This window comes from Rhinolophus sinicus, linkage group LG04 (genome assembly GCF_036562045.2).
Source record: "Rhinolophus sinicus isolate RSC01 linkage group LG04, ASM3656204v1, whole genome shotgun sequence".
Lineage (NCBI taxonomy): Eukaryota > Metazoa > Chordata > Mammalia > Chiroptera > Rhinolophidae > Rhinolophus > Rhinolophus sinicus.
The window spans coordinates 23,370,346-23,390,945 of NC_133754.1; the positions used below are offsets into that span (position 1 = coordinate 23,370,346).

General features: G+C 32.2%; 1 protein-coding gene across 1 annotated transcript in view; it reads right to left on the reverse strand.

The window, feature by feature from the left end:
• DACH1 (dachshund family transcription factor 1) overlaps positions 1-20,600 on the reverse strand; it is a 397,595-nt gene that overhangs the window by 211,452 nt on the left and 165,543 nt on the right. Inside the window, exon 2 of the mRNA XM_019738175.2 lies at positions 17,549-17,664. Within this exon, the coding sequence (XP_019593734.2) occupies positions 17,549-17,664 (116 nt within the window). The remainder of the gene's footprint in view (positions 1-17,548; positions 17,665-20,600) is intronic.

Below are 20,600 nucleotides of genomic sequence, written 5' to 3' on the forward strand. Positions count from 1 at the left end.
TAAACTTGTACAACTTGCTAGATGACATTTCCAAAATAAAGTATCAAATGAAAAGTTTTAGATACAATGACTTCTTGAAATTAAGTTCATTTTGATTTCATGGACATACTGAATCTTAGAACTAATAAATATAACAATCATACTTATAAAATTATCCTAAATGTAAAACAAACAAAAAAAATTCTTCTACACCTGGGAGAGAGTAGTCAAGATAACATTTATAATGAGTTATCAGAGTCAAGTAGTCCACACAGCTTGTCAGTGGGCTAATATCTGGAACTTTCCTTTTCCTCTGTAAGTCTTTCTTTTTCAGGAGTGACATTCATTTGTCCAGTCCTACCTTCTAGAATAATGGAGAATTAATCTATATCTTTTGTCGAACTATTGAAAGTCAGTGCTCATCCACTCCCTTAAAGCCCTGCATTTTTTTCTACATATCTTCATTTCCTTCAACCAATCTTAATAAAATAACTTCCAGTTCAGATTACTCAATTTTGATAAGTTGTTTTCTATCATGATCTCTCAGACCTAATAACCATAAAAGGACACAATACTGTTCATAGGGTCTAAGCAACTGAGGCTGCTGCCAAAACAGTGTGATACGTAGAGCTCATTAGCACCCACGTAATGTATCAAATTTAAAATGGATGTAAGTGAATCACTATATCGGCACTAGTACATTGATATTTTATTCCCAGATGCAAAAATCATACTTAGGTTAAAATATCAAACGTTATGGTTGAAAATGTCCAAGGTGAACTGGATTGGTGAATACATGTTTCCAAAGAATCATAATCAAATCCAGTAACCACAAAAGGACACAACGATGCTGATAAGCACGCAAGGCTGTTGCATGGTAATTTAGGAGACAGTGTTGGCAGTCAGGTTAACTGTCTTGAGCAAGAAAATTCAGTGCCAAAATTTACTCATCTGTAAAATGGAAACCATAATAACTACCCAAAGACATATTATAGGGATTAAAAGAACTAATATATGTAAAAGAACTTAGTAACTGAAATATAATAAATCCCAATAGATGGTAACGATTACTAATACGCTAAAGATATGAAAATTACACATTCATGAATTAGCCAATAATTGCATGCCCCTTTCCACAATGATGACATGATCTTCCCCTTAACCCCTAGTTTTTTCTTCCTCTTTAAAAAACCTATAGTGCCTTTGTAGTGCTCTCTTGGTAATTGCCACTTTGTATCTTCAATTACAGTTTATTAAGTGGCAATGTCATTCATCTTTATAACCCCTAAAATTCATGATAAATGTTTGCTGGATACCTTATGATTATTTCTAAAGTGTATATTCCATGAATGACTTTCAATAAAATTCTATGCTTCATGAGAAATATAACAATCATTTCAGATTAGCTGTAAGTTTAAGATATTGTATTTAATGACAATATATCCCTTACTTATTTAGAAATTAGGGACGTGTGTGTGTGTCTGTGTGTGTGTGTGTGTGTGTGTGTGTGTGTGTGTGTGTGTAACTTCTCCAACTGAGAAAAGCATTTAGTAAAAGTAGATGGAGGAATTAAAATCAGAAAGAGCAGAGACAATAATTCAAGAATATCAATCAGTTATGTTTTGCTACTTTAGTTGTTTAATCAGACTTCAGCCTCTGCTAAACGCAAGATATCATGAACAACACTCACATTTAAACTGTTTTAAATAAAACTCAAGAAGAAGAGGAGAAGAGGAAAGGAGAAAACAAAAAAGCTAGTTTGAGAGGATGGCTTTTCAGATTTGGGGAGCAGAGTCTGATTCATATGAAAAACGTGAACAGATCTTCAATGCTACAATTAAATGTCTCTGGTCAAAGGGTTACTGCAGAAAGAATTCAAGGACTGACAACTATACAATTAAACATAAACTATTACATCACTGAAACATAGAAAAATTCAGGCTCAGAAATTAAAGAAATTGCCACTATCATACATATATATAGTGGTTGAGGTTAATCGAGGACCATATTCCCTTAAAAGTTCAGTTTTATAGATTCCAAACTATTAGATTATCTAACGCTACTAGGCTTTTAAGGTGAATACAGATAAGAAATACGATTCTAGAGACATCAGCTGTTTAATTTTTTTTTAAATCAATTCATCATTCATTTGCTAATACTTGATATAATTTGCATGGCCATATCTCCAATAATATAGCCACGCAGATTTCCAAAGAGTGCAGTTTGTAAAGTTCAGTACATAAGTTTTCAAATCTAAAAGGGATCTAATCAACAGTACCTTGAGAGTTGATTCCCAGATGTAAAATCTTAGTTAGGTTGCAAATGCCAAATGCTATTGTTAAAAGTCTCCTGTGTGAAGTAGATTGGTGAATACACGTCAAAAAAAATCATGATCAAACCTGGCACTTTTGTTGACAGACTTTGTAGTGAGGTCGAAGGTGTAATTAGGCCAGAAAATTACTTTCTCACTACTAGAATTGTTCCCTTCAGGTCTTGAGTTATCAGTCCAGAAAATTTCATTAAACACTAAATTCACTTTAAGACAACTGTCAAAATTAAGCAGAGGTGAGTCAAGTCAAGGTCCTAATATTCAAATCTTTCATTTGGATTTTGAGATTCAGTGTAAAATTTAAAACACTGTAGATTAATTTTTCTATCAAGACAACTTTTTATTAATTTCAAAAGAAACTTTTTTCCTTTGGAAAACAGAGTAAAGTAGAACAAAATAAATGTAGAATTTGAAATGCTTACTAGTCATAAATTATTGAAATGATTTATATTCCCTGTTCATTGAGATCTTAATGTGAAAATGGTAAAAAAAAAAAAAAAATCAAGTAGGTACTTACAATTATTACAGTCACAAAGAAAAAGGGAAAAAGAATCCTAAACCTAGGTTCTAAAGATTGATATGAAATTAGGAGTTATACTACTGATAAAAGTGTGAATTCACCATATTTGTTATAAAATAATTCTGAAATCGTTGCAATATATTTACAAAACAACTGGTTCGTTGCATTTTGAAAAGTAGCAATATGGGATATTCTGGTTCATATTTAGTATTTAGGTGAATAAGGACTCATCATTAATAAACAAAAAGGAAATATGTTACATGACATAGTGGAATCATGACTGATGTTTTCCTGTTTTTCAAAATGATACAATAACTTAAGAATTAAAGCTATTTGAAATATAGCTTCAACTATTTTGCCAGTTATATCAAACGTTTCAGCATTTGATGAAGTATAGTGAAAACTGTTTGTATAATTCTGGGAGCCAAAGAGCCTACACTGAACTGTCTTTGGATCTAATTGTGACATTGCTTCAACCACGTTAATATATCAATTACTCAAATCAGGAAAAACATACAGATTTACTGCTAATGAGGAACAGGGAAAATAAAGACCCACAAGAGTAAACAATTAATAAAAGTCAAGAAATTAATATTTTTCATTATTTAGGGTAAAACAGTATGCTTGATCCTTATAGGTAACTCTATGTTGTGCTTAGCCATTCATAAAGTTCCGAAATAACTCTAATAGCATAAAACCGTTGTCAGTCAGTTAACATTACATTATTTAGCAAAGTACAATGTCAAAAAAAAGGATTAATAGGCATTTCCACAAACATTTAATAAAGAGATAGCTAGGTTACAATTAAAATGCAAACATAGTAGTTTATTAAGCAATTAAGCTTGATTTTGAATTTCAACATATAACTTTTAACATCTTTCGCTCTATCCTTTTGCTGCGTCTCTACTAAGCCTCTAAATCATGGCACTGAATATCTCAACTCTTTAAAATATAACTATTTTTAAATAATACTTAAGATTCCACCCAGTATTACCAGACAAATATCACCAAAGCCCGTATTATAGTATAGACTAGTGACTAAAATGCCCATAAGAATTTGATTTATGTCCATTATATGAAGTAATGACAAGCTTTTCATATTAAGCACGTTAATGAAACTTAGAAGGGTTCTGTAAAAATTCAATTCTATTCTTTAAATAGAAACAAAACAAACAAACTATATATATATATAGTTTCAAACAAACTGTATGTATATAGTTTCAAACAAACTATATGTATGTATATATGTATATATATACATATATATGTGTATGTATATATACATATATATGTATGTGTGTGTGTATATATATATATATATTTCAATTCATTCTGTCTCAACACTACTCAAAATATGGATAGTACCTAAAGAAATTATTATGCTCCTTGGAAATATCATGGATGGTACAATGAAAACATACCTGAATTCAGTCCCCGAGTAAGCTCCTCTTCAACTTGAGCAAGGTATTTAAATTATTTGTCCTTTAGTTTATTTGTATGTAAAATGGGATAAACAATACCTCCTTCATAATTTGACATGAGAAACAAATTACACCTTTAACTATTAGTAAATTTCATATCATGTAGTAGTTATTAATAATAAGTGTTTGAATTCTCCCTTGTATTAACCAATTAACTACATTAATTGATTAAACCATTTTGAATTTAACAATGTTTTGACCAGATACCATGCAGGCAACTAAAGATACAGTGGCAAAAAATATAGACATAGGTGTTTCTTCCATATATAAAATTACTTGGAATTTTTCAGCAAAAAGTGCATGTATCTCATAAGTGGGTTTTGTTTCTTTTCATTGTTTAGGATATATAAGCAAAGTATAGTAAATATACATTATAACTACAAGTATATCTATAAAAGAGATATACAAGAAGTACCATATAGGTAAACTCAAGTACCTACCTTGAAGCAAATTTCAAATATTACTAATGTGCAAAAATAGTTTGTGTGTGTTTTACATCTGCAACATGTCCTTGCCCTTCTAAGCCATGTGATTAAGATTAATTAAAATAAGCTTTTAAAAATGTCTTCAAAAAGTAAAGCTCTCGGGGCGGGGAGGGTGGGGATAAGGGGATGGTGAGAGGTTTAGAAAATAGTCGGTAACCACAAGATGGCCATGGGGTTTTGAAAATTAATTTGGGGAACGTAATCAATAATGTAAAGATGTTGTAGGGTATCCGATGGACATGTGTCCCATTTGGGAGACCACCTCAGGGATGATGTGGATGCTTGATCTCTGCACAGTACACCTGAAGCTGAACAATACTGAATGCCAACTATAATTTTATATAAATATATATATGTATGTGTATGTATATATTTGTATGTATATAGTTACAGGAAGCGGAATACAGCATTAGGAATAGAGACAGTGGAAATGTAATGGCTCTGTGCGATGTCAGAGGGATAGTGGATGGGGGAGGGGCGTTCACACAGTGTGAGGGATATAAATGATAAACGTCTAAGTTTTGTTTTGTCTTGTGCACCTGAAACTAATAAAATTTTTTAAAAAAAGTAAAGCTCTCTGAATGCATTCATATAGTTTCCAAATACATTACTTAAGAAATGTTCATTTTAAGAAATATATGCTTACTTATAGAGGAAATAAGAATTCAATTGAATATATAATAATCAGTAATGAAAAGATGACAAATATGTGTCAAATTAATGAAGAATCATGCATGTTAGTTAATGTGGCCATTTAGGAACAAAATTAAGTGAGATTATGTAAAAAATGAAGGAGCTGCTGATGGTAAATTCTAGGTACAGATTTTTTTCATATAGAATAGGAATAAATATTTACTAGTGAACGATTATAACTCAAGGTATTTTCAATAGTATTTTGTAAACAGTAACTGGAAGAAAAAAAAACAATAGCACACTCAACTATTTACATGTCTATGATCCCATTTTATCAACGATTTTTACAGATAAAAGAAACATGGACAGATAAGGGTAGTATATGTCACATGTGTTTAATTATAATCCTGAAATTTAAGACACTAATGCCTAGGAACCCCAGAAGCAATAGATTGTCTTGAATTCTGGCCAAGAACAACAGTGGTCCAAGAAAAATTAACTGGATGGACATTTGACACATTCAAGGGAAAATGAATATTACTATTGAGAATATGGGATAGTGCACTAATGGGTTATGATGCTGACCATTTTTATGATCGTTTAAAGGACATCAAAAGAAGCTATCTGTTCATTTCATTAAAATAATAATATCAGTATTTGGGGGAAGTATATATTTCTAAAATATCTACCTTCCAAGAGTCCTCTCTTATTAATACATATAGTATTTTATTATAAATGATTGATGTGAAACTCACTGTAGTTTCAAAAATTCATAGAATATTATTATGTCATGAAATCCATGCCGAGAAAGCAATTGCCATTATAAATCAAAAAGACAACTCATATGGACAGGTCATATGGTAAGGGGTTCTCCTTGGAATGGTATCTTTAACTGTAATTTATTCAATAAGTAACTTAAAGGTTAGGTATGATGAGTTGAATCTCATGCTCAAATAACTTCAAAATATTGTTGTACTATAACATTATGAGATTAATTTTCTTGGAATATAGACATACTTGCATTTATATTAATTTGAATCAACTTGGTTCTATGTAATTCGTCTTAAATGTTTTCCCCTTAATGTAATTCCCTAGAAGGGTTTCACTGAGCAATATAAGATAATAGATAATATATAGAACATTTACTACTTTAATAGATTGAAGAAAGTATCCAAATACAAGAGCAGATTTTGAAAACCTTCGCTGTGCTGCATTTTCACATTTAGAAAATACTTTTCAATTCATGATTTAATAGGGAAAATAATAGCTTAAAATTGACTTCTAGGGAATAATACATTATTAGATGAATTACAGATTTTGTTGAATTTAATATTGAATATTATACATGTTAAAAAGAATTTTCATGATACAGCATCACATTTGTAAGTCTAACTCAAAATTTCATAGATCTTTGAAATAGATAAAGAGTCTTATATCCCCTTTAATACTATAAACTCACTCTTTTTTTAAGTCATATCCTTAAATCCCAGGAAACAAATTCAATCATTAGAAAAGTACATATTTAGGAAAACAGTCTCTCAATATATTATTACATTTCTTAAATGACAATTAATGGGAATATGTTTGATGGAATGATACTCCACCAAATGATTTGATGTAGGAAGGATTTCAGTGAATTAAATATGAACCACAAAATTCTATACATATCATGATGATCAAAAAGTAATCATTGACATTAGAAGAGGATTATATCAGGACAATAATATTTTGTTTGACCTAACTGGAAAATATAAGAGCAATTAAAAAAAAACTGAGGAAATTATTACAACCTGATGCCACAAATATGGGGAACGACTCATCATTCCCATAAGAGACAGGTTCAAATAGGGAGAGAAATAACTGGTTTCTATTTGAAACAAGGCAAAAGTCCTGTTTTAAAAATCACCATAGTAAAACTAAATATCAGATGACATCTTGTTATATAAAACTTTGAAAGCATTTTGGGATGCATTGGCTCTTTTGTTCTTCACAAAGTCCTACCAAGTAGAAGATAAAACAGATTGTATGATGTTTGGTTTATAGATGATAAAGTAAGTATTTCAGAAGGCAACTTGATGTTGTAGAAAAAGTACCAGTTTAATTGGAGTCAGAAAACTTGAATTGAAAACTGACTCTAGCACAGGATAGTGAAACATGGGACAAGTCTCTTAGCATTTTGTTTCTCTTCACTAAAATGGAGTTTTCGGGACCAGTATCTACCTTTTGATGATTGAACAAGTGAGGCCAGATGGGATCAGTCAAGGTCACGTTGCTAGCAAGTGATAACGAAGAGAATGAAAGCCAGACTTTTCAGTTCCAAGTTAAGAGCCATATCACAATATCATGTTGTTTGAAAAACACATGTCCTTTAAAGAGAATCATAACCAACTCACTGTATTCTAAAACCAGCGAAGATAAAAGAATCAATTCCTGGTGGTCTTCTGCAGGAATTGGGCTTATGGCAACTTTACTTAAAATGTGAAATGGCACAAAAGATGATCTTAAAAGAGTTTAGTCTACTGCTATATCCTTAGCCATATATCAACAAGTGAACATGATAAAAAGCTCTCACATTAATTATACTGATGACTTCCTTAATGAAGTGCAAAAGGGTTTGCATAATCTGATTCAATTCATTGAATTAGGTTACAGTTTTATCATTTTGAAAACCAGCCTCATTGTTTACTTCACAGTGTATTTCAATTCATTTCAAACAATTAAATAGCACAGCATACAGCTATAATCAATTGAAAGCAATTTCCATTTCTAAGGTCTACTGCCATTTGCAGTGTGCATATTTCTGAAAGCAATATATGAATTTGAACATATAATAGTGTTATGACATTTCATACCATAAAGCGTATTTTGCCCCCAAAAAATTATAAAAGGAATTTATTGTCATTAAGTCCTAAAAAGTAAACTCATAATAACCAAATTTTTTTTTTGTTAACTATCTCTATTAGGAATATCTATGGAGTATATTTATATGAATTTGAAAAACTTGCCAAACTAAAACTTACTAAACCTAAGCTATAGATTTTAAAAATTACCAGTTTTATTCCTAAATCCAATGAAATTGATATGAGTATAGAGAATCAGCAATAACAATTAATAACATTTAGATCAGCCTACTAGCTTCATCATTTGCAGAATGCTGGTATAAATTGTGTCATGTGACATTCAGGGCAGTTAAACAAGAAAAACAATTTTGATATAATAAAAAGATCCTTTGTACAGGTGAAGAAAACAAAGGATCAAAACATTTGACTGCTTTAGTTATGATACATTTAACAAATGGTGTGGTTGGAAGACCCCTATGGTTTTCAAGAATTGACTCCTCTCTTGGGGGCTTTATTTCTTAAATGGGAAAGACAAATCAAAGTAATTTATAGTAACCTTAAGGGTTTTTAACTTAAGGCTCTTTAAGAGTCCACGTTTTTCTACTATTATTTCTGATTATCCTTATTGGTTAAAATAGTATTATTTTCCCACCCCCTTACATTCTATCACAACTATAAGTATTACTTTATATTACATTTAATGATTATCATTTCCTATTTATTAATTTTATAGCTATAGACTCCTTGATAGAGTAGTTGTGAAAGAAGGGCAGAGAGAATGTATTTAAAAATGCATTTAAAAGTGTATTTCAATTGAAAAAAAAAAGAAAACTATCTTAAAAACTATGAAAGAATATAAGAATATAAAACCCTGAAGGATGACAACACTTAACTAGAAAGGCACCATGTCAAGATTGGAAGAATAATTCAAAGTAACATAAAATAGAATCCAGTCTATCTACTTTTGTAATTAGAAGGGAATAATATGGTCTTATTCAATCTACTGCCAATGCAAAATTACCTACAAATTTCCTTAACAACAGTGGTACTAAGAGAGAAAATGGATGGCTGATGGTTAAGGAGGGAGAGAACTTTTTAAAAGTACTATTCCTCCTTTTTTTTTTGTACCATAAACAAAATGGACTACAAAAGTTAAATATTAAAAACGATGGCTAACAACTTTTCATCCCACTTTCTTCTTGAACCTTGCTGTCAGAAGGAAAAGTTTTATGAATGATATGTTCCGCTGTTAGACAGTTCTCCATGTAGCAAAGCTCTTTCTTATGGAAACCAGCGCAGACCTCTCTGTAATTACTGCCCATCAGTTAGATTTCTATCTGCAGAAGAGCTCAGTATGAATCTACTCTATCATCCACTTTCAGACCCTCTGCACGTCTGCTTAAGACTAAACATCACCATCATTTCTAAATTCCTATCATCTAGGCTATTCTCTTAATGCTCACCAGTTTGTCAATGTCCTACTAAAAATTGTGGTGCCATGACTGAACATAATATTACAGATGTCATTTGAAGTGCAGAGTAAAACAGTATTGTTGTTTCCCTTTATCTGGACTTTATATTCCTATCCATTAAGCTTAGGTTTATATTAGCACTTTCAGAAGTTCTATCACAATGCTGGTTTATATGATTACATAACCAAATAAAATCCTTTAGTGTTTTTCGTGCAGATAGTTTTTAAATCAGATCTTAAGATCATTCATGACCAGGGCAATAAATGTTTTAGGACATGGAATGTGAAGTTTTATTAATGCTGCTATCTTTCTGACATTTGCCAAGTTCTCTTGAAATATTTGGTCCCGTCAACACTTTCAATTATCAATTCTACTTCTATACAGAGGAGAGTGAAGCTGTAAAATTCATCCCCAAAATGCATGGAGAAAATGTAAAGAAATTGCAGCATCATATGGTTAAATCCTTACTAACAAACCTAGAGCACATCATTAAGGAGAGGCGTTGAAAGTTTGAAGTTTGCCTCAGAGGGGAAAGCCTATCAGAGACAGAGAAAGAGAATAAATAAATAATTCCGTTCATCTTGTTTTGCATGACTTTTCTTCTGCAACATCTTTAGGAATACTTAAGAAAATGCATCAATAGCAGCTTTGGTTGCTCTTCCTGAATGAAAAAACACTGTATTTGTGTTTCTCACTTCTCTTGATGAGGAAGGAAAACACAATAGAAGTAGCACCTCCGACTGGGCAACAAATGGCAGCGAGCAATGAAAGACAACATGAGGTAGTGTATAACCAAGGGATTAGAACACTGTCTGAGAATCTCACAAATAAATGGGTAATCCACAAAACGTCAGCTAATACACACACCATCACAATCAAAAGTTGACACTTAACATCTGATTTGTTTTCCTTAATGTAAGTAAACTTCTCTTCTGTCAAAGGAGGCATCATATTACAGAAAAGAAAACAAACAAAAAAATACCTAGCAATTAGTCAATTAAGGATATTAGCCACTTCATTACTGCAAACCTATTGAGAGAGAAGTGTAAGTATATTATGACTCTTAGTATGGCCCAGTGTAGGCAGAGGAGATTGCAGAACTCAACAGAAACTTAGGAGACAGAAACAAATTAGGAAAGAAATGACTGCAATTTTCTTCTAAATAAAGTAGATGAGAGGCATGTCCAGAAGTCTAGTAGTATGTGGTTATTTAATTAAATCTAAAAATAACAGATCTTTGCTCTAAGAATTTAGAAAAAAAGATTTTTATGAATATCTATGCTAATAACAGACCCAGGGGCATATTGTGTCTTGAGTGAAATGCTTGATTATAATGTATATTGTATACTTAATAAAATAAAGATATTTATTATCTTGTTTCTCATTTATTTACATTTGTGTATTTATAAACATGAATTTAAATTCAGTTAAATTATGAGCTGTATTTTATTCATATATGCACTAAATTAGTTCAATGTCACAATTCTGTGGGTACAATGAGGATTCCAATCCTTAAGAACTGTATAATATGGTGCATAGTACAGCGATATGCAGAAATTTTAAAGACTGATATGTTCTATGTTGCCATTTTATTCCTGTAAATAAATATTGCTCTGTAGAGTATCAATCTAGGAATATAAATTTCATCAATTGTTGACGATGATGCTTAAGTATAGCCATCAAAACCCATAAACAAACAAATGATGACCTCCATTTACTCACTACACCTTCTTTAGGCTCTAGACTTCGAATCTTTAATCTGTAGCCCAACCACACTTAACAGAATTTTATAAACTGCATTATAACATCAGTGTTTAAATTTGTAACTCTGAAGCTTAATAATTCCACTCAGAGATCCTTTACTGTACATATATTACCCATATTTATTGAGCATATATCTATCTTGAATATCGTCTCTGTAGCAAGCAATATTCTATATACTCAGCTACCACAGTAAACAAAAATGACCCAAATCTCCCAAAGACTATTTGTAAGCATGTCTACCACATCGAGATCAGCCACTTAAAATGCTTTGCCCAGTGAGGTACTGGGTGTGGTAGGCTGATAATAACCCTCAAGTTATGTTTACATCTTCGTCCAGAGAACCTGTGAATGCTGCTGCTTGATATGGGAAAGAATTCTTCACAGATCTGATTATGCTAAGGATCCCCAGATGGGATTATCCTGGATTATTTGATGGGCTCTAGATACAATCACAAGTGTCCTTACAAGAGAGAGGCAGAGGAAAATATACACACACACACACACACACACACACACACACACACACACACCAAACACACACATGAGAAGGCAGCACCTAGAGCAATGCACCCAGAAACCCAGGAAAGCAGTTACCAGAAGCTCCAAAAGGCAAGGAATGGGAGGAAGTGTGGCCCCACTGAAATCTTGATTTGGCCCAGTTGTACTGACTTTTGACTTCTCCAGAATGGAAAGAATACATTTTTGTTTGCTTAAGAAATTAAGTGTATAGTAATTTGTTACAGCAGCCACAGGACACAAGTTTTAAAACTAAATAAATTACATGAAGTCTAGTATTTAGGTTGGCTTTCCTAACGGAAAAGAGAAGATATTGTACTTTGTTTTTTCGCTTCATGAAAAATATCAAGCATACATGCATTAAATCCTGATAGGTTAAGTGCACCACACTCAAAACGTCTAGTGATTAACCTGCACAAATGTTCCCCACATATAAATGTACGAAAACACATACATACACATACTACATGAACATCAATGGTTTAAACAGGTTATATCATATTTGCTCTTTGAGTAAGGTATTCAGGGAATTATGTTTAGTTTACTAGTGAAGGCAATCAATTCATCTGTGGCTGTTTCACTTCTGCATTTTTCTGTTATCCCTAGTTGTTAGTCTCCCCAGGGAATACGATACATAACTTTGTAATAAGAAAATTCTCAACCTACAAGGCACATTAACACACTAAAATTTCTCCTCAGAAGTTGAAATATTTAACGCATTTAAAATGTTAAAATGTTGGTAATACAAAAAGAGATAGTGCGGATATTGTTACTGGCTAGTAACATAGAACAAGAAAAATAAATAACATAAACTTGAAAATACGTTTTGAATTATAATTCCACATGAAAATCATTAATAATTCCACTCAGAGATCCTTTACGATCTGTATATCTATCTATCTATCTATCTATCTATCTATCTATCTATCTATCTATCTATCTATCTATCTATCTATCTATCTATCTATCTATCTGATAGATAGATAGATAGATAGATAGATAGATAGATAGATAGATATAGATGTATATATATAGAGAGATGTATATATATATGTATATGTTTATGTGTGTGTGTATATATATATATATATGTATATATACATTCAGGATAAAGAAAACAACTGTATACACATATGCACTATGCCTTGTGGACCTATGTGTCCACAAGGTCATAGTGAGAGAGTAGACATGTGCAAGAAGCAAAACTATGAGTTATTCATTTATTTAATTTGAATGTATTTGAAAAAATTAGGGAGTATTAGATAACTTTTAATGTCAAATGCAAATATTTGGTACTCAGTGAGTTACTTCCTAATAGTTACATGAAAATTGTATTTCAAAACTAGCTTTCATTCTGCACTAAAGATAAAATCAGGAAGTTGGCAAAATCCGCTAGCTAAATTGCCCTCCTTGCACAAGAGGGGAGTATTTAGAACTAAATAACCGTTTCCTTAAGTGTAAAAATACACATGATTCTATTAAAAGTATGATTGTTATTGGAACTCTGTTGCTAGGATGAATTTATTTCAAACTGGTATTTATTATCAAAAATGATTTATGATATGTGCTCAACCCAAATGAATGTAGGGAGCACGATAGGGGGTACTGCTTTGCAAGACTCTACAAAGGCCTTCTTTCTTTCATTGATTTCCACTTCTGGTTGCTATGGCATCTGGTGACAACCATAAATTTTGGAAATTATCACCATCTGCCCACGCCCCCTTCTAAGGTTAAACACAAAGCCACTCAAACAACCAAAATAATAAACAAAAACTCCATAAACAACCTCAAAGTTGTTTTTCTTGTTTTTTTTAATTATAGACACCTACTCCAACCAATGCTCAAAATGGAACTTAAGTTATATCTCAAATAACTTAAATGGAGATGAAGATAATGTGTTCTGGAAAATTGTGTTAGATGATTCAAAAAGTGGTTCTAATGTGGATTCAGCCCTGGTGTTCAAGAAGCACATGAAAAGTTTAAACAAAATTATTCCATGGAGTGCAAGGGTGAAAAATAAATAAGTAATAGCAATATACATACATAAATTACATATACTTCAATACATAATATTAGAGCCGGGAAAAGACTTTTTTAAAAATATAAAAATAGTCAGATTTTTTTCTGATAAGACAGATGTTGCCAGGAAAAATTTTTCTTAACTGTAATGTTCAATTGTTGAAAAGAAAAAAATTAGAGAATGATTAGGAACAAATTGAATGATTTTTTTTTAATATAAATTTGTCAAAATCAATAAATTTTCTTTTTCACAAGACTAATTTTAGTAACATTGAAGGCAAACTTGCATCATTTATGCTTTTCAAATGGTGATACTGGGAGCACAAAAGTAAAGGTCAACATTCATAGGTAGGCTACCATTTAAATCTTAAAGAGGATTTGAGATTTTGGGGGCAGGGGTTATTTTCTTCTTTGTTTTCTTGAGGCTTCCATGTTTGTTTATTTGTTTTGCTAGTTTTAGAAACACGATTTCCAAGTCTTTTAAAGATATTTATATAACTATACATTTTTAGAAACAAATTTTTTAAATTCCAAACTCTTAGATCAAAAACATGGTAGAAATATCATCAAGCTAGTTTGTTTAATGCCAACAATATTGGTATATAACTTTTTCATTAAGTTTAAAAATAAATAAATATCACACTTCACTTTCCCCATCTTAGGAAAAAAAATGATATTTTATTATCTAAGAAAGTAACAAATATAAGAATGTAGCAAATATAAATAAAGTCCTGGGATATAAATCTATATTTATATTGAATCATATTTTTCATATTGCATCATATATTCATATTGAATCATATTTTCCCAATGCACTAAGTTCTCCTTGGGAGAAAAGTGTTACACTCTTTTGAGAACTTTAGGATTTCTTTAAGACCATTAGATTTCTGGTTAATGTTTTAAGATAGCAAATAATCCAGGGCATGGAGCTATTATTCTGTATTACCTAAACTTCTTCAGCTAGAAAATATTTTACGTAAAAAATGCAATCATATTGAATATATTAAAATAACACCATTCATGTGCAACAGTCAAACTTCTGACAGTTTCAGATCTTTGGACCAATTTCTAAAAAGTTGAAAGTAAGTCAAATAGATGATAATGAGCTCACACACCCTATCTTCAAGCCAGTCAAACTACGCTCTTCAGAGCACTGAACTGCCCAAGACCCACTTTTCAATACGGCTTACTCTCCTGATGAACCTCTATTTCCTCATCTTTCTCTAGAACATGACTGTTTAAGGTCTTTTTCAATATAATGTTTAATAAGCTTGAAAGAAATTCTGGTTTCTTAGTTCACAACATACTAGAAAGAACAAAAGTCAAATAAATAAATAAAAACATGTCTTAGAAAAACAGCACAACAATTGAAATAAATGAAATGATCCTCCTTCAAAAATGAATGCCCATAATGTCAAGTTTAACTTATCTTCAGTGTCTCTGTTCACCAAGCCAGGGAAGTGTGTAACATATTTCAGAAACAGGTCTATTAAAAAGAAACTTTAATATTTTGATTTTGAATTTTGGCATATGAGCATCAGTCATTTAGAAGCTTCACTTGCTGCAGTTACTTGATGGCATTAGTTATGTGAGGAGTTTCTGTATGTAGATTCTGAGGACATCATCTTATTTCATTGCTTTGGTAATGAACTATTTATTATCTTTACCTTAAAAGACTAAATGTTGGCAATTTGGAACCAGATCTTCCTCATTTTAGTATGAATACAACCTAGAATCCTTTTTTCTCATAAAATAACTACATTTATTAATATGTGATAGTCAAACTTATCAAATGTAGAATAATTATTATTTTAAATGATTACTTTTTTAAATCCCCAAACATACTTTATTAAAAATTAATTAAATCAAAGATGCTCAGGTCTTTCTTCTAGTACACCTGAGTCTTTCAACCTTTAAACATGGAAAGTTAAGATTTTAGTTCCTGGCCCATGTACTAAAAAAAACAAAAGAAAACAAATTTTTGAATTAGGAAATTTTTATCTAGTTAAATAAAAACAGTTAAGGCTTAACAAAGCACTGCATGTTTCTTTTCCAAATCTCAAATTTGGAATTAGAGTCTTAGGCAGTAGGATTCAGTTGGTCAATTTAGAAATATGACTAACTATACAAATAGAAATAATGCTACCTGCTCCGTAATTGGGTCATTTTCAGCTATTCATTTCATTTTTCTGTGTCATTTTTTTATCTACAAAATTAGCATAAAAATACAACTCTCCATGGGACTTTTAAAAATTTACTGTTAAGTATATAATGTGGCATCTTACATCAAAAAATTAAATATATAAAATGAATAAATATCTTCAAATTTAACTCAGCAGATGTTTGATAAATGTTCACAAAGGTGAAAAATTTGTTCAGATGCTGCCATAAAAATAAATGTGAATTAAAATAGTCATTGTTTTCAACCAAATATGAAATGTGAAATCAGATAACCCATGATGGTATTTCATGATGGTATTACAGCACCCAAAAAGACAAATGTTCCAAAAGAAAAAAAAAAATTGATATGAGCATTCAGAGAAAAAAATGAAGACTCTCTCCTCATCTTGCCAGAGTATCTTTCCTGTATCACTTGTTTTATATGGCAATTATAGGCTAAATGTTTATATGTATATCTTCTTAATAAATTTCCATGATGGCAAGAATTATTGCAAATATTCTATGCTATGTAATAATAACATCATCCTCATTATTATTATTTAAATTTGCTCCTAAGTCTGGATGACACATGTAAGTGGGAAAACATGTAAGTAAATAAAAGAATTAATGAGCAAATCCAGGGGTGGAAATCAAATAGTTATTTTTGCACACAGTGCAATATTTATGTTGTTTATGGTATGAAACATATGTGGTCAAGAATATTCTTTTACTTGTACATTTTCAAAATTTTAGTAATAAACATCCATCAAATGGTTCTAAAGGAAATGTATTCACGTTATAGTTTGAAAGAAAACAGGAGAGCTTTCTGTTTGACATAGTTACTATCTTTTGTTTGGATGCATTTCAATCTATTTCAGAATACTAATGGAATGAGAAATAAGTTTAGAACCCAGAGACATGGAGTTGAATAACCACTCACAGCTACCATCTGATTAACCTTGGGAAAGTCACTGATTCTCTCTGAGCACAGATTCCTTAACAGGAAAATAGGGATAACAATTTGCTGCTTGATATTAGTGAACGGACTCACTAGAATAACACCTAGCACTGTGCTTCTTTCATTTTATTTTGAATAAAAATTTAATGATAATGCATTTTTGAAATAAATTCTCATCAGTAACATTATCTTAGTGTTCACAAAACATAATCAACGGGAGTAAATATGTACATAAACATATGTATATTTATATGTGTGTGTGTATATATGTGTATATACATGTATATGTACATATACACACATATATATGTATATATACTGTACGTAGATATATACACGCTGTGGCACTGGCTGGTTTTTAATATTTTCAGTATAAATAAGTACACTCTTACCTGTTGGTGGGATTATCCCAGGAGACATGAGGCCAGGGACAGAATGTGGCATGATATGAGAATTCTCTGGGGAGGTGACACTTTGAGTCCTCTTAGGAGGCCTTCCAGGTCTGGAACTGAAACAAACAAACAAAAAATTTTTACAATTAAGCTGTTGTCTTACACATCATTGCAAAGTTGTTTCAAGTGGTAACATGGACTGTAAATAAATTTGTTTCAAGGACGGTTGCTTTTGCAGTTAGATGTAATAGACTTCCATCACTAATTAGATTACATGCTGAATTCATTTTCCCCATTGGAGATCGGCCACTCCTGATGCATAATTCATAGCCTGCACCTCGTTACCTGCTTCTTCATATTAATATCTATACACAGTTTGAATTGCCTCGTTTGCATATGCTAAAGTTCTGCATGCAGCCTTCAGCACGAAAATTATGCACTAACTTGTAATAATTATTACAGTCAGCCAGCTATTGATTTATGAGACTTTTAAAAACCAAATATGTGTAGTACTTGTAATGAATGATATTTTAAGGTTCTTCAGGAAATTAAAAGGCAATGGCTGCCTAAGGAAATGTTCTGCTTGTTTGATTTAATACTACAGTTAGCTGGGAGGTGGAATGAAAGAGTGATTCAGACCTATAGCACATTTTTCGATGATATGTTTTATTACTTTGCACTGCTAGTCTGATATCTAGATGATAAATGACAATACATATCTAATGTGTGAAAAGGTCTTGCAATTTCTTTATTTTTTGTCATTTAAAAGATAAGTCAAGTTATCATTTAACCCTTATTCTATTTAAATGAACAGCCCCACTAGGTTGCCTTACTTTGAATATACTAAAATAAATTCGAAAGGCGTAGGATTATTCCTAAGACATTATTGAGAAACTGCCAGTAGAGCACCTTATATCCGCCTTTAGGATAAATAAAAATAGACTGTGTTGTGTTTTAGTAGTTCTTGTCCATCGCATGCCTATTGTACAAATTAACTTTTAAAATTATAAAAGCAAAGGTGAAGAGATAAGTATTCACTGTCCTTGTATAAGAATAACATGAATATAATATGAGCAACTTTTGAAGCAAACATACTTAGCATTATGTTTCCACGTTCTGCCTCTGTATCATGAATGTGTTTTTAAAATCAAAAGGATTTTTTTCCTATCATTTATTTGGCCAGTATGTGCCTAGATAAATCATAACCTCCATAAGTTAGCATTTCCATGCTAGCCTCAGCAGACATCCTTTGCTTCCTCAGAATATTCAAAGATCCTACCTCTATTATATAATGTAAGTAATAGATGTGGTCATCTAACAAATAATTATTAAGCACTCGTTTTTTTCAAAGCCGTGCCCTGTGGAGGCTAATTTGGGAGAATGGGTTCTTTAGTCTTCAGGAGCTTATACTCTTGCCAAGTGGGACAGATCTGGTGCATCAATAGCTGTGGTGTAAGCTGGAATGTGCTGAGTGTCATAAAAAAGTTGCAGCCTGAATACTAAAGAGGAGTTAAGGTTGGATGATGATACTTCCGTGTTGAGGGAAGAGAGATAAGATCTCAGGACAGTAGAAACAGGAGAATTCTGAAGGAAGAGTTAGAAAAGGAGAGGAGAAGAACAGAAGAAAAGAACACTCCAGTGAGAATGTGAGAAAGAGATGGAAACGCGAAAAGGCGTGGATATTACAGGAGTGTTACCACAGAGGGGAAACAGGTCTGATAAGATGAGGAGCGGAGATTGACAGTTAGAGCCAGTGCCTGGGGCCAGATCCTGCAGGGCTGGGAGCTAAGAGCTAGGAGATTGTGTGTTTGTTTTGCTAATCAATAAGGACACTTTCCTTCTTATTGTTCTGAAGTATCTCTCTGGCTCCTTATTCTTAGTCTTCATTATTACTCTTCATCTTCAGCTAGTTCTTTAACTCCTGTTGTTTGCCTGGGGCCGATCAACAGTGCTCTGATAGTCTCCATTCTCCCTGAGTGATCTTTCTATTAACAGCACTGAGATGCTAAGGAATGATGGCTAAATAAATATCTGCAGCCTAGATCTTCCTCCTGGGATTCAGACAGGTTAATGCCTGTCTACTGGAAATCTCTGCTTGGATGTCCTATAATAATCTAAGACTCAGCTTGTCCAAATCTTAACTCAGCATCTTCCCCATTAAAACCGATTCCTCTTTCCCTGATTCAGCGAAATGGCACCTAATTGACTAAGCTAAAAATCCAGCACTGATCTGTGTCTTTTCCTCCCTTCCTACACTCAGATATCATCCCAAGAAAGAGAGCTCTCTGATATCTTCTCTGTTCTCTCTTTTGTAGTCCCACACCTATCTTCCAAGTCAATCCCGCATTCCTTATTTGATCCATAATGTCAGCCTTCCAAACATCCAACATTTACCTCCAACGTTGTCCAACTGTAATGCCTACAGTCTAAAGACAGCTCTCCATACTGATCTTAGAAGGATTTTTCTAAAACATTTATTCAATCATGTTTTCCACTTTGCTTAAAGATACCAATAGTTTCCTATAGGAAATCACAGTCTGCATCATGGCACCAAGGCCTTCCAAAACTTGACCTCTGTCTACTTGTCCTTTTATTTAATCTCACCCTTTTAGTCCTACACTCATGGTTTAAATTTGGCCCGACTGAATTTCTTAGCAGTGTTGCAAGTTGCTTCAGTCTTCTATTACACTACCATTATAGATGCTGCCTCTTTTGCCACCAAAGCCTTTTTCTACGCCCACCTACCCTCATCCCCATTTTACATGACTAAACCTTCATCATCCTTCTTACTAACCATGTCTAGTTAGTATGCTTCCTATGCACTATGATAGCCCATGGTGAACAAGTCTACTTACTGTATCTCTTGTTGTACTGGTTGTAGTAATCTGCTTATTCTTTTTACTCCCAAGACTGTATGGAAGAAAGTATATAAAATATATCATTGGGTCCTTAAAGCTTAACTCAGTGCTTGGCTATCGATTAATATTTCTTTTCTTTCTTTTTTCCTTCCTTTCTTTCTTCTTGATTTCACTGTAAGTGTTTAAATAAATTT